The following is a 14,727-nucleotide window of genomic DNA, read 5'->3' as shown; positions in this document are numbered from 1 at the left end:
GCAGGTGACTGACAGCAGGTCCGATGCAATGCGTGGGCCATGTGCATCGTACCGGACCCTCCAAGTCACCCGTTCTGCAGAAGCCGGCTCTGGAATTGCTCTGAGCCGGGCCGGCTTGACTGGGATTGCGTGCAATAATCCAGTCTCCCAATCATTCCCTTCTCGGATCTGTATCGGATTGTAAGCTCCACGGAGATGTGATGTAGTAAGTATGGTGGCCCCACTAACATGGTCATAGAGGTCTGTGATAAGCGGTAGAGAGTATCGGCTTGTAATAGTGAGTGTTTACAACCCCTGGTACAAGGCCGTAATCCTACATATTATTTACGACAAAGAATCCTACTCCCGCAGGAGAGGCCGAAGGTCTTTTCCAGATTCTTCTAGATGTATTTGGAAACAGCTTGGGTTTCTGGAGGTGACGGTGGGTAGATACAGCCCCTGGCAGGCGATTTACCAGGAATTAAGTAGATCGGGCACACCTGTTCTTGATGGGGGAAGAAGATCTGCGCCCAATTTACTGACGACATCCCTGAAGTCCTTAAAGAGAAGAGGCATTTCCATATGAGCTGAAGATCATGCCGGACAAATTTGTTGAGGACAGGATTATAAGCCGGATGGACCCCAATAAATAACACGCAAGATTTTCTGGTCAATTTAAGGATCATGCTGACAGAGCCACGACAGAGCCCCGGGGATGAAAAGGAAATCCAGTCATTCCTAGTAGAGAACATCAACCTTGGCTCACAAAGGCTGATCTTGAAGTGTAACGGTACCCCCCTAAACTGTGACTGCCTCTTACTGCAGTGAGATAGGCAGGTACAGGCTCTGCATGGGAATGGACCACTGCTGCAGTAATGTGGTTACCTTCCATGCCTGAATCCAGTAATGCGAATACATGCTTGAATCACTGGAACACTTGCAGGGAGACGGAAAGGATTTAACTCTTCCTAACCGGGCCTCTCGTTATCTGGTGAGGACTGGTAGTTTGAGCACTGGGATATCGTATATATATCCCCCCCCCCCCCCCCGAAATGACCGGGAGCAGTGTGCGGCACTAGTGATCCCCTGTTACATGTGGAAGCAGCATGCTGCCCCAGCGCACCAGCAGATACTGACACCTTAGTGGTAAGAAAGAGGTAGCCAATCACCATGGCCCAATCCCGTCACCACAATCATGGCTTGGGTGTGACATTGACGGGCCAAACAAGCACTAGTGACCGTGGCGTAGCATCGATGAGCGCGGCTGCACCGGTACTGGGGCGTGGCAGTGAGCGTGTGCGCAAATATCTGCTGGATTGGGCGTGCCGGGGTTGAGGTGCTCTGTAATGAAGAAATGTCAAATGTCCGGTTTCACAACTCAATGGAGATGGGGGTAGGGCACAAATTACACGATTCACATCATTTTAGTACCTCCCCAAAATTCCGCAATGCAGGACAATGCGGGGTATTGGGCAAAAGACCCGGAGGCCATTTCAGGAGGGTAGGCAAGTATGGCCCAGCGGTGAGGGAAGACTAGGTCAAGTGACCTCACACTTACATGAGAGAGACCAAGGGCCTGATTCGGACCTACTCGCTAAGCAGCGTATATTCGCTCCAAGCAGGCATGGACACGACTGCGTTCACAGAGGTACGCCCAGTGCTTCTATAGGCGTGCCCATAAATGCTGGGTGGTCCTGCCCACCATTGAGCCAACCCGGGGAGTGTTAAAGTTGCCGAAGGCATTTTCTCCAGGGGGTTACACATCTCTTATATATTTTGCTACATCTGTCACTCAATGTGTGAGTGTGTCTATAACGCTGGGTGTAGTCATAGGCTAATAGCCTATCAGAGCCTCTGACTCCGCCCATACACACTCACATAGTGACAGATAACCAGCCCACAGTGCCAGACACCCTCTGCCTCCCCATGCTGCCAGGCAAAGACACTGCTACTCCACAGCCACCAGGTGAGCGGCAGGTCTTCCTGCGCCCCCCCTCTGCCAGCACCCCACCAGGACCCCTGCAACTCTCCTCCCGCGTTTCACGGGCCCCCCGCGCCCCCTCCCACGATTCGCGGCAACCCCCCACCCGCGATTCTGCCCCCCCTCCCTTGATTCACGGCACCCCCCCGCACCCCTCCCGCAATTCACGCCGCCCTCGCACCCCCTCCCTCAATTCACGGACCCCTGCAACCCCCCCTCCCGCAATTCTCTGACCCCCACAACCCCCTTCCCGCGATTCAGGCCCCCCTCCCGCGATTTGCGGACCCGCGCACACTCCCTCAATTCGCGGACCCCCTTACGGCAATTCCACCCCCAGTGGACCCCCGCTCCCGTACCCCCGTGAGAATGGGGGATCCTGTCCGCCACAAGCAGGTGCCACCCCTAGGTGGGAAATCCGGCCCCAGCTGCCGCGCTGCAGGTTCCCCCACTGCCAGAAGTGTCCCCACGGTCCTCTGCACCAGCGCCACAACTTTTATCAATGTCTTGCCCACATACCACTATTATACAGCCTCCTGCTCTCATGCACGCTCACTCCCTCCCAGTGGGAGGAGACGCTCACCCACTGCCGGGAGCTGCATACTGTCCCCCACCCTCCTCCAGTTCTAGGGATGCCCATCGACCATCAATGATTTCAAATCATCGATGGTTTATGGCCGATGTTGAATACTTTTGCCATCGATGTGGGAGGACCAGATGATTTCCCTACATCGATGGCAAAGGAGAACCAATCAAGTTTCAAAAAATTTTTATGGTGCCAGGACACGAAGCATAGCTCCGCCCCCCCCCCCCCACCCAGAAGTCCCGCCACCGAGTTCTGATTGACCCACGGCTATTCAGTCAGATATAATGGATAAACATCGATAGCTACAACAATCGATTGTTATCCAAGTAATATTTTACTACTATCGATGGCAGGGTGCAAAATCGACATCAATGCCAACCATCGATGGCGTCTGCACTAATGCCCATCCCTACTCTGCAACAGCCAAAAACCTTTACTACCCCTCATGCCCACACACCTCTATCACTGCCATGCCTCCTGTTCTCCTGCCCCGTAACTTCCGCCAGTGGGGACCCGCTCACCCTGTGTTGCCCACATTCCCCTATCATGCTTTACCGCCCAGCCTCCTGCTTTCATGCACCCAGTCGGAGGAGACACTGACTCAGGGGCACCGTCCTGTTCTCCTGTGCTGCCACGCTGGACCCTCACCCACTGGCAGAAGTTGCAATACAGGCATCTTTCATACAATTCTAACCATATCTCTCACAATACAAACGTTCACAAATTAAGGGGGCGCAGCCCCTTACGCCGGTGTGAAGAGCGATGAATCACCTAGTGCATATATAATTACCCATATGAATGTGAAAACCACCACAATCGGCCGGGGTACCAAATTCGGACCAGACCAATCAAGTCTGAACACCCCCTCCCCAAAGTGATGAGAGGAGAGGAAGCAAAATGGGAATACTGGGGGGGACGGTAAATCACAGCTACACAAAGCTGAGCAGGTTGGAACAGGTGTATGGTATGGACCTCAAATGTAGAGAATGTAAGTGACGGTTCTAGTTGATATGATTACCAAAGTACAGAAGGAGCCCATGACCACCACCATGGTGGCTCCAGGTTGGAGGGTGTGGGAGAATGTGAAGTCCCCAGAGGAGAGGTTTGTGTAATGGCTGGGAGGATCAGGGAGTTGGAGATGAAGAGGTCATGGTGGCTCCAGGTTGGAGGGGGTGAGAGAATGTCAGGTCCCCAGAGGAGAGGTTTGTGTAATGGCTGGGAGGATCAGGGAGTTGGAGATGAAGAGGTCATGGTGGCTCCAGGTTGGAGGGTGTGGGAGAATGTCAGGTCCCCAGAGAAGAGGTTTGTGTAATGGCTGGGAGGATCAGGGAGTTGGAGATGAAGAGGTCATGGTGGCTCCAGGTTGGAGGGTGTGAGAGAATGTCAGGTCCCCAGAGAAGAGGTTTGTATAATGGCTGGGAGGATCAGGGAGTTGGAGATGGAAGAGGTTATGGTGGCTCCAGGTTGGAGGGTGTGGGAGAATGTCAGGTCCCCAGAGGAGAGGTTTGTGTAATGGCTGGGAGGATCAGGGAGTTGGAGTTGGAGATGAAGAGGTCATGGTGGCTCCAGGTTGGAGGGTGTGGGAGAATGTCAGGTCCCCAGAGGAGAGGTTTGTGTAATGGCTGGGAGGATCAGGGAGTTGGAGATGAAGAGGTCATGGTGGCTCCAGGTTGGAGGGTGTGGGAGAATGTCAGGTCCCCAGAGGAGAGGTTTGTGTAATGGCTTGGAGGATCAGGGAGTTGGAGATGAAGAGGTCATGGTGGCTCCAGGTTGGAGGGTGTGGGAGAATGTCAGGTCCCCAGAGGAGAGGTTTGTGTAATGGCTGGGAGGATCAGGGAGTTGGAGATGAAGAGGTCATGGTGGCTCCAGGTTGGAGGGTGTGGGAGAATGTCAGGTCCCCAGAGAAGAGGTTTGTATAATGGCTGGGAGGATCCGGGAGTTGGAGATGAAGAGGTCATGGTGGCTCCAGGTTGGAGGGTGTGGGAGAATGTCAGGTCCCCAGAGGAGAGGTTTGTGTAATGGCTGGGAGGATCAGGGAGTTGGAGATGAAGAGGTCATGGTGGCTCCAGGTTGGAGGGTGTGGGAGAATGTCAGGTCCCCAGAGGAAAGGTTTGTGTAATGGCTTGGAGGATCAGGGAATTGGAGATGAAGAGGTCATGGTGGCTCCAGGTTGGAGGGTGTGGGAGAATGTCAGGTCCCCAGAGAAGAGGTTTGTGTAATGGCTGGGAGGATCAGGGAGTTGGAGATGAAGAGGTCATGGTGGCTCCAGGTTGGAGGGTGTGGGAGAATGTCAGGTCCCCAGAGGAGAGGTTTGTGTAATGGCTTGGAGGATCAGGGAATTGGAGATGAAGAGGTCATGGTGGCTCCAGGTTGGAGGGTGTGGGAGAATGTCAGGTCCCCAGAGAAGAGGTTTGTGTAATGGCTGGGAGGATCAGGGAGTTGGAGATGAAGAGGTCATGGTGGCTCCAGGTTGGAGGGTGTCGGAGAATGTCAGGTCCCCAGAGGAGAGGTTTGTGTAATGGCTGGGAGGATCAAGGAGTTGGAGATGAAGAGGTTATGGTGGCTCCAGGTTGGAGGGTGTGGGAGAATGTCAGGTCCCCAGAGGAGAGGTTTGTGTAATGGCTTGGAGGATCAGGGAGTTGGAGATGAAGAGGTTATGGTGGCTCCAGGTTGGAGGGTGTGGGAGAATGTCAGGTCCCCAGAGGAGAGGTTTGTGTAATGGCTTGGAGGATCAGGGAATTGGAGATGAAGAGGTCATGGTGGCTCCAGGTTGGAGGGTGTGGGAGAATGTCAGGTCCCCAGAGAAGAGGTTTGTATAATGGCTGGGAGGATCCGGGAGTTGGAGATGAAGAGGTCATGGTGGCTCCAGGTTGGAGGGTGTGGGAGAATGTCAGGTCCCCAGAGGAGAGGTTTGTGTAATGGCTGGGAGGATCAGGGAGTTGGAGATGAAGAGGTCATGGTGGCTCCAGGTTGGAGGGTGTGGGAGAATGTCAGGTCCCCAGAGGAGAGGTTTGTGTAATGGCTGGGAGGATCAGGGAGTTGGAGATGAAGAGGTCATGGTGGCTCCAGGTTGGAGGGTGTGGGAGAATGTCAGGTCCCCAGAGGAGAGGTTTGTGTAATGGCTGGGAGGATCAGGGAGTTGGAGATGAAGAGGTCATGGTGGCTCCAGGTTGGAGGGTGTGGGAGAATGTCAGGTCCCCAGAGGAGAGGTTTGTGTAATGGCTGGGAGGATCAGGGAGTTGGAGATGAAGAGGTCATGGTGGCTCCAGGTTGGAGGGTGTGGGAGAATGTCAGGTCCCCAGAGGAGAGGTTTGTGTAATGGCTGGGAGGATCAGGGAGTTGGAGATGAAGAGGTCATGGTGGCTCCAGGTTGGAGGGTGTGGGAGAATGTCAGGTCCCCAGAGGAGAGGTTTGTGTAATGGCTGGGAGAATCAGGGAGTTGGAGATAAGGAGGTCATGGTGGTTCAGGTTGGAGGGTGTGGGAGAATGTCAGGTCCCCAGAGGAGAGGTTTGTGTAATGGCTGGGAGGATCAGGGAGTTGGAGATGAAGAGGTCATGGTGGCTCCAGGTTGGAGGGTGTGGGAGAATGTCAGGTCCCCAGAGGAGAGGGTTGTATAATGGCTGGGAGGATCAGGGAGTTGGAGATGAAGAGGTCATGGTGGCTCCAGGTTGGAGGGTGTGGGAGAATGTCAGGTCCCCAGAGGAGAGGTTTGTGTAATGGCTGGGAGGATCAGGGAGTTGGAGATGAAGAGGTCATGGTGGCTCCAGGTTGGAGGGTGTGGGAGAATGTGAAGTCCCCAGAGAAGAGGTTTGTGTAATGGCTGGGAGGATCAGGGAGTTGGAGATGAAGAGGTCATGGTGGCTCCAGGTTGGAGGGTGTGGGAGAATGTCAGGTCCCCAGAGGAGAGGTTTGTGTAATGGCTGGGAGGATCAGGGAGTTGGAGATGAAGAGGTCATGGTGGCTCCAGGTTGGAGGGTGTGGGAGAATGTCAGGTCCCCAGAGGAGAGGTTTGTGTAATGGCTGGGAGGATCAGGGAGTTGGAGATGAAGAGGTCATGGTGGCTCCAGGTTGGAGGGTGTGGGAGAATGTCAGGTCCCCAGAGGAGAGGTTTGTGTAATGGCTGGGAGGATCAGGGAGTTGGAGATGAAGAGGTCATGGTGGCTCCAGGTTGGAGGGTGTGGGAGAATGTCAGGTCCCCAGAGGAGAGGTTTGTGTAATGGCTGGGAGGATCAGGGAGTTGGAGATGAAGAGGTCATGGTGGCTCCAGGTTGGAGGGTGTGGGAGAATGTCAGGTCCCCAGAGGAGAGGTTTGTGTAATGGCTGGGAGGATCAGGGAGTTGGAGATAAGGAGGTCATGGTGGCTCCAGGTTGGAGGGTGTGGGAGAATGTGAAGTCCCCAGAGGAGAGGTTTGTGTAATGGCTGGGAGGATCAGGGAGTTGGAGATGAAGAGGTCATGGTGGCTCCAGGTTGGAGGGTGTGGGAGAATGTCAGGTCCCCAGGGGAGAGGTTTGTGTAATGGCTGGGAGGATCAGGGAGTTGGAGATGAAGAGGTCATGGGACAGATCTGGCACAGGAGAGGGGGAGAGACATGAACAAGATTATCTGCTGTAACGTTGAGGTGAGACTACCTGGGATGGTAAGGATACAGAGATAGGGATGGCCACCTACCATCGATGATTGGAAATCATTGATGGTTTATGGAAGATGTCAAGCTTAAACTAATAGTTTTAGTTTTTGCTTTTTCTTCAAGGTGCCAAGACACGGAGTATAGTTCTGCCCAGACACCCACGAAGCCCATCCCATATTTTTATTGGCCCACAGGCCTTTCAATCAGAGAAAATGGATGACCATCGATATGTAAAAACATTGATGGTCATCCATTGAATAGTTATACACTATTGATGGCCAGTGGTACTTTTGCCATCGATGGCAAAGGCAATGATGGCCATCCCTATACAGAGGCCGAAGAGATGGTGTGGGTGCCTGAGCTATGAAGGGAAACCACCGGTGGTGGGCAGGTAGCACAGCCAATCTGCTCCTAACTACCATGTTACAGGCAGAGAAGACAGCTAGGAGCTGATTGGTTGGTACGTTCTGATAACCAGAAAGTGACCGCCTCTCTATGATCTCTTCCACAGGCGACAGAAGCGGACGGCTGACCATGCTCTGCTGCCCCTGCAGGACCTTCCCCCGGGCTCCTCTCTGTCTCCGGTTCCATACTGCACCCTTCATCCTCTGGAGGAGCTGCGCCTGTACTGCGAGCCCTGCGGCCTGCCCTCCTGCCGGGACTGTGCTCTCATCAGGCACCAGGGACATGAGCTTCGCCCGGTCACGGAGATCGCAGGGAGGCACCGGGCACAGCTACAAGGAGCCTTACTAAAGTCCGAACCCCAGCAGGAAGAGCTGAAGACTGTACTCCATGCTGTGCATGGGGCAGGAGAGGACCTCAGGCAGAGTGCAGCCATTCTGCGGCTTGAGGTGGAGACCTTCGCGGAGGGGTACATACGTGCGGTGCAGGAACACAGGCTCCGGCTGATGCGGAACATAGATGAGGAAGTGCGGCGGAGAGAGCAGGCACTGAGCCTACAGAGGGCCCGGATACATCAGCAGCTGTCAGACCTACGCACGGCCACCACGTTCACTAGATGCCTCCTAGACCGCGGGCCCGACATCCATGTGGTACGAGCCAAGGCCCTGGTGCTCAACCGCCTGAAGGAGCTCAATAAGGAAGACTGCAGCACGATGGAGCCAACCGAGGCCGACAGCATTCGATTCAGCCCTCAGGAGGAGGCGGGACTGTGCCAGGGGTATCTGATGTACGGGGCTGTGCAAACGTGGGACGTGGACCCCGAGAGGTGCGATGTCAAAGGGCAAGGTGAGGTCACAGCAGAGTGTAGTCAGTAGGGATGGAACAAGTCTTTGGCATAGGGTGGGACCAGGGCAGGGCCTGCAGCAGAGTTCAAAACTAACGGTAGGCAGAGACTCCCCACAGCGCTGGGTCCTGTGTATATATACTGTATACAGTATATATACACACGTGACAGAACTCCCCCATGGGAAGTAACGCAGCACTAGTACAATCAGATGTGGCCGAGTTATTCCCCCGATGTTTCGGGGGTACACATACTGTATACCCCATCATCAGGAGGACGCGAGGTCTGATGGGGGCTATTTATGGGGATAAATCTTTCATATTTGGTTGTACTGCAATGCCATAAAAATGCTAACTACTCCTCACCTCTATGAGGTGAAGTACCGACAGTGACCATTAGAAGCCACTCGACAGACCAAAGTGAAAGCAATTTTTCCAGGGACACTGATCTATTCCATCCTTGCTGGATATGGAGAGAGGGAGCTGTGAAGACAGAAATTGGACAAAGGAGCAGATAGAGACTGGGAGTGGAGAGGTCGTGGGTTAAAAACTGTCACAGCTCAAAGAGAAAATAAAAACTTTCACAGCTCAAGGGAAAGTACATTGCAGAAGCCATCAATTTTTTTGTGTAATCTGTTTTTATTGAGATTTAAAAGAAGTAATAGAAATAACAGTCTGAAGTGATTGCAATATGAGATTAGTCAACATGTCTCGACGCAGCGTGACAGTCATTTTCAGACAATGGGTAGTAAAGGGAACACTTCAAGTAGAGTCCTCGCAAATGGACATGCTGATCAAGTAGGAAGAGATGAGGAGACGTGAAGTGTGAGTAATCACAATGAGGTGGGAGAGGGTTGGGGAATTAGAATAGAGTGAAGGGGAGGAGAGGAGAGGAGAGGAGAAACTGACCTTTCCCAGGGCTTTACAGACCTAAATGTATATAAGTGGTTGTAAACTGGCATAGTCTAGAAAGTACTGACTTGTACTTTACTCTACTTGGGAGATGGAGTCTTTATACACCGATAGTAATTTAGAAGCCATCATTTAAAAGGGATCTTTAACTTTTTTAGAGAATAAAAGTCCAGATTAGCCGTGAAACAGGAGGGCATGTGCCCCAGCACAGATATTATTATAGACACGACAGTGTTTATTTACTTCACATCACTAACTGCTAACAAATCAATTACTAACATCATAACAGACTGTATACTAACCAGTCATTGAACTGCGCTAACAAACACCCTAATCTGACGGCTATTCCCCCAAGAGAGGTTTAAATTCAAACTAACATGACCAGCTTTTAACAAAAAATCTTTGTGCATGCTATATAGTCACAACCGGTTGTGTAAAGTTTTTCTTCATTTATATGAGTATTTGTTTATATATGTTATTTATATATGTTTTATTAGAGCAAATAAATTGCCATTACTGTCTATCCCTTATATTGCACAGTTCTATTTTTCTTCATATTGTCTTTTTGGGCCTTATTTTGGTTCACTCTTTCTTACAAAATCCTTCTTAGATGGACAAAACCATGTGCACTGCAGGGGGGCAGATGTAACATGTGCAGAGAGAATTAGATTTGGGTGAGTAATTTTGTTTCTGTGCAGGGAAAATACTGACTGCTTTATTTTTACACTGCAATATAGATCTCACTTTGAAGTAAAACCCCACCCAAATCTAATTCTCTCTGCACAAGTTACATCTGCCCCCTACAGTGCACATGGATTTGTCAATCTAAGAAGGATTTTGTCAGAAAGAATGAACCAAAATAAGGCCCTTTGTACTAGGGGTATCGAGCTATCCCCATCTGAACAGCAGCAATAGACGGGAAGGGACATTATTTACTAAATAAGTCTGGTTACTGTTTTTTTAATTACAAATCTGTCCATCTGTCCGTGGTGCGGGGATATATACTTTTGTTTTCAGTATTTATTTAGTAGCAGTGTCTTATATAGCAGCATATTCCATTGCGCTTTACAATAGGAGATAGTGATACAACAAGCAGGGTATTTACAGACAGTCAGAGGTAGGAGGGCCCTGCTCGCAAGCTCACACTCTATAGGGAAATAGGCAGAATGCAAAGGTTCCTGTTGTGCTGTATGATACGGTGACCCATCAGTTTGGCCAAGGGTCAGGAGGATGGAAAATGTGAAAAAGAAAGAGAGTGGATATGTGTGGTCTGTAAAGTGGGGGTGTGATTAGATAGGAACGGTAGATGTGGGGTTCTGGAATTTGATAAGCTTGCCTGAAGAGATGAGTTTTCAGGGAACGCTTATAGACTGGAGGAGAGTCTTATTGTGCTTGGGAGGGCATTCCACAGAGTGGGTGCAGCCTGTAGAAAGTCCTGCAGTCGGGAATGGGAGCGAGTAATGAGTGTGGATGAGAGACGCAGATCTTGGGAGGAGCGTAGAGGTCGTGTTGGATGATATTTTGAGATAAGAGAAGACATGTATGTTGGTGTAGTTTGGTTTATGGCTTTGTGTGTAAGTAAGAGAATTTTGTATTGAATACGGTAGAATACAGGTAACCAATGAAGTGACTGACAGAGTAGCTTTGCAGACGATGAACGTCTGGCTAGGAAGATTAGCCTTGCAGCTGCATTCATAATGGACTGTAGTGGTGAGAGTCTGTATTGGGGAAGGCCAATAAGGAGACTATTGCAATAATCAATGCGTGAGATGATGAGAGCATGGATTCGAGTTTTTGCAGTGTCTTGTGTGAGGTAAGGGCGAATTTTAAATATGTTTCTTAGGTGCATGTGGCATGATTTTGAGACAGATTGAATGTGGGGTACAAAGGAAAGTCCAGAGTCAAGGATAACACCTAGGCAGCGAGCTTGAGAGGTAGGAGTGATTGTCATATTCTCAACAGCGATAGAGATATCAGGTTGGTAACTACTATTTATTGGCGGAAATATAATTAATTCTGTTTTAGAAATATTAGGATAGAGGTGGCGAGATGACATCCAGGATGAAACAGCAGAGAGGCATCAGAGACACGGCCTGGTTACAGATTTTAGTTCAGGCTGGGATTAGCACAGGAGATAGGGATTTACTTATTTGAGAGGGTATAGGGTCAAGAGGAGAGGTAGTAGAGTGAGACGAAGAGAAAAGTGCAGATACTTCATCTTCATTCGGGGGATCAAATGAAGTAAATGCGTCAGAGGGCTCAGGTATGGAATTGAGCAGATCACCAACTGAGTTGGAGTGTACCAATTCATCTCTGATCTTGTCAATCTTATCCCTGAAGTAGGAAGCCAGATCTTGTGCATGGATAGTGGCTGGTGGCTCAGGTGAGGGAGGGTTGAGAAGTACTATTAATGTATTAAAAATATGTGTTGGGTTAGAGGGTGTGGTACAGGGGGGTCCGACAGTCGGGATCCCGACAGCCCGGAGTCAGACAGCATGGTGAGCGCAATAAAGCCCCTTGCGGGCTCGCTGAGCTCGACACACTGCGGGCACGGTTGCTCGCTATGCGAGCCACCTATTCTATTCTCCCTCTATGGGGGTCATGGACCCCCACAAGGGAAAATAGCGGGTTGCCGTCGGGCACCCGGCTGTCGGAGTTTTGACAGTCGGGTTCCCGACTGTCGGGACCGCGTCCGGCACCCAGGATAGAAGCTTGAGCAGAAATGAGAGTTTGGAAATATGTTTGTTTGGCAGTTTCCAGGGAATAACTATAGTACTGGTAGATATTCTTATATGTAAAGAAATCCATTGGACTGTGAGATTTACGCCATTTACGCTTAGCTTTGCGTGAGCTATTTTGTAGGTGTCTCGTTAATTTAGAGTGCCACGGTTGGCGTCTAGGCCTACGTGGAGTGTGGTGGGTAACTGGAGCCACTTCATCCAGGGCTGTTTTGAGGGTTAGGTTTAGGTGTGATACCGCCATCTCAGGAGTAGTGAATGCAGAAATAGGAGCAAGCTGTTGTTGCAGTGAGGAGGAGAGTACTTGAAAATGAATATCATTAATATTTCTGCGGGCTTGAGGTGGATTAAAGTATTTCCGTGTTTTAGAGTTTGAAGTACTAGAGGAGAGCGGGATTGGTACGGAGTCCCGACGTTCAAAATCCTGACGCCGGAATCCCGACCGCCAAAATCCCGACAAGGGGGGGACGTGGATCGCCCCCGCCCCCCCCTTTCAGGCTCGCTACACTCATCACACTAATTTATTCTCCCTCTATGGGTGTCGTGGACACCCATAGAGGGAGAAAGTGTCGGGATTCCGGCGTCGGGATTTTGACCACCGGATTCCGACCGCCAGGATTCTAACTGCATACCGTTGTTTGTGATCTGAGAGAGGGAAAGTAATATTGGTGAATTCAGACACTGAGCACAGCTTAGCGAATACCAGATCAAGGCAGTGGCCCTCCCGATGAGTAGAGGAGTCAGTCCATTGGGAGAGGCCGAGAGAGGAGGTTAGAGAGGAGTTTGGTGGCCTGAGGAGCAGATTCTCTATTACCAGCGTTCTCCTGCTTTCGCTTCTAGGTCTCCAGTCTGTACAGCAGGGAAAACTCAGCAGCTTCACTGTCATCTGTAAGACCAAATCCGGAGATCCACTGGAGCACGGAGGGACGCAGCCTAGGGTCATCGTTCTACAGGCAGAATCCGGCAGGTAATGGCTAACTCCATTCTACAGTATGTTACTCATTGTTCGTGATCTATCTCCGGCACAGATATGATGGTCGCCCAGTATTAGGGATGAGTGCTATCAGCAGCAGATGGTATGTGAGCTATCTCCGGCACAGATATGATGGTCGCCCAGTATTAGGGATGGGTGCTATCACCAGCAGATGGTATGTGATCTATCTCTGGTAAAGATGATGGTCACTCATATTTGAGGTTAGCATTGCCTCCCATCACACATGATTAGGGTGGCCAATCCCAGGATCGGCGGGATCCCGGGATTTGGCCCCAAAATGTCCCGGATTTCAGTCCAGGGTTTGGAGTATCCAATCCCAGGATTTCTGGATTAGACTGCGCATGCGCAGTCTAATTCTGGGCAGCGTCTGAGCACTTGCTCAGGCGCTGCCCAGCTGTTCTCGACCCTGGTGTGCGGCCTGCATACACCAGGGTTGGGAAGGTCATAGGTCACACTGCACAGGCCGCACTGCTGTACCGCCAAAGCCGCCGGAACCCTCTTGCAGTCTGCTCCCGGCTCCACTTCAGAATCTCAGCCACCCAGCGCAACACCCACACACTGCCTCCACATGCTCCCCCACTCCCCCCAAGTAAGTTAATGTGAGGGATGAGGACTGGGGGGGGAGGGGGGGGGAGAGTGTTTTTCTTTTAGGGATACCAATCCCTGGAATTCCGGGATTGAGCATTTTTAAATCCCTATTCCTGGGATTGAGAAAAAATGCCCCGGGATTGGCATTCCTACACATGATGGTTGTTCATTATTGTTGGTGGGCGCGATCGCTGGAAGATGATGGTGCGGTCTATCTCTGGTAACTCAGAATATGGCCACTTATTATTGGAGATGTGTTTTATTGCCAGTTTAGATGATGTGATGGGCACTTCCTAACGGTTACATTGATTTTAATCTGAGAGTTGTAGACAAAGCCTCTTACAATTGGTGATATGTCCTGTCTCTAGGACAGAGGTTCCTATGATTTGGTGGCTAGTTCCGTCTCTTCTGACTAAGATCACAATTGCTGGAGATACTATATTCTCTGGATTGCTCAGTAGGGTGATTGATGTCCTCACACCACCACCTTACTTAGATGGTGACCTGGCCACAGATAGTCTGAGGTTATAGGAGCATGGCCCACAGCTCAATGTTTTATTCAGAACGTCAGACCCAGTCTGGAAGACGTGGAAGCCTTTGAGATTTAATACAGTCATTTTATTTGTTGCACAGATCTCTCCAAGCCGCAATTGAAGATAACCACAATGGTACGTTCCTCGTCTCCTACACCCCATCAGAGCCGGGACGGATCTCCATAAGTGTGTGTATAAAAGGCCGCCATATCAAGGTGAGTCAGCTGTATTGCGCCACATGAAGACAAATCGTCTTTGTAGCACATACAGAAAGCCGACAGGAGATCCAATGTGTTCTCTAGGAATGTGGGATAATGATGGACATTGTCTTCTGCAGGGTTCCCCCTTTAGCGCGACAGTGAAGGAAACTCTGCACCAGCACCGCGGGATTTACCATTGCTGCACCTTCTGCTCCAGTGGGGGGCAAAAGGATGCCCGCTGTGCTTGTCTTGGTACAATGCCAGGTAAGAGGTATATAAGGGCACCACATCCCGCTAGTTACCAGGTATAAATCTTCTATAATAAGAACTACTTACCTCCTCTGT

General features: G+C 50.8%; 1 protein-coding gene across 1 annotated transcript in view; it reads left to right on the top strand.

The window, feature by feature from the left end:
- TRIM45 (tripartite motif containing 45) overlaps positions 1–14,727 on the top strand; it is a 37,048-nt gene that overhangs the window by 21,046 nt on the left and 1,275 nt on the right. Inside the window, exons 2-5 of the mRNA XM_083171460.1 lie at positions 7,684–8,420; positions 12,908–13,034; positions 14,283–14,397; positions 14,520–14,646. Of these exons, the coding sequence (XP_083027586.1) occupies positions 7,684–8,420; positions 12,908–13,034; positions 14,283–14,397; positions 14,520–14,646 (1,106 nt within the window). The remainder of the gene's footprint in view (positions 1–7,683; positions 8,421–12,907; positions 13,035–14,282; positions 14,398–14,519; positions 14,647–14,727) is intronic.

This window comes from Crinia signifera, chromosome 2, assembly GCF_055691185.1.
Source record: "Crinia signifera chromosome 2, ASM5569118v1, whole genome shotgun sequence".
Taxonomy (NCBI): domain Eukaryota; kingdom Metazoa; phylum Chordata; class Amphibia; order Anura; family Myobatrachidae; genus Crinia; species Crinia signifera.
Note: the sequence above shows the minus strand (reverse complement) of the source record. Positions and strands in the feature narration are given on the sequence as shown.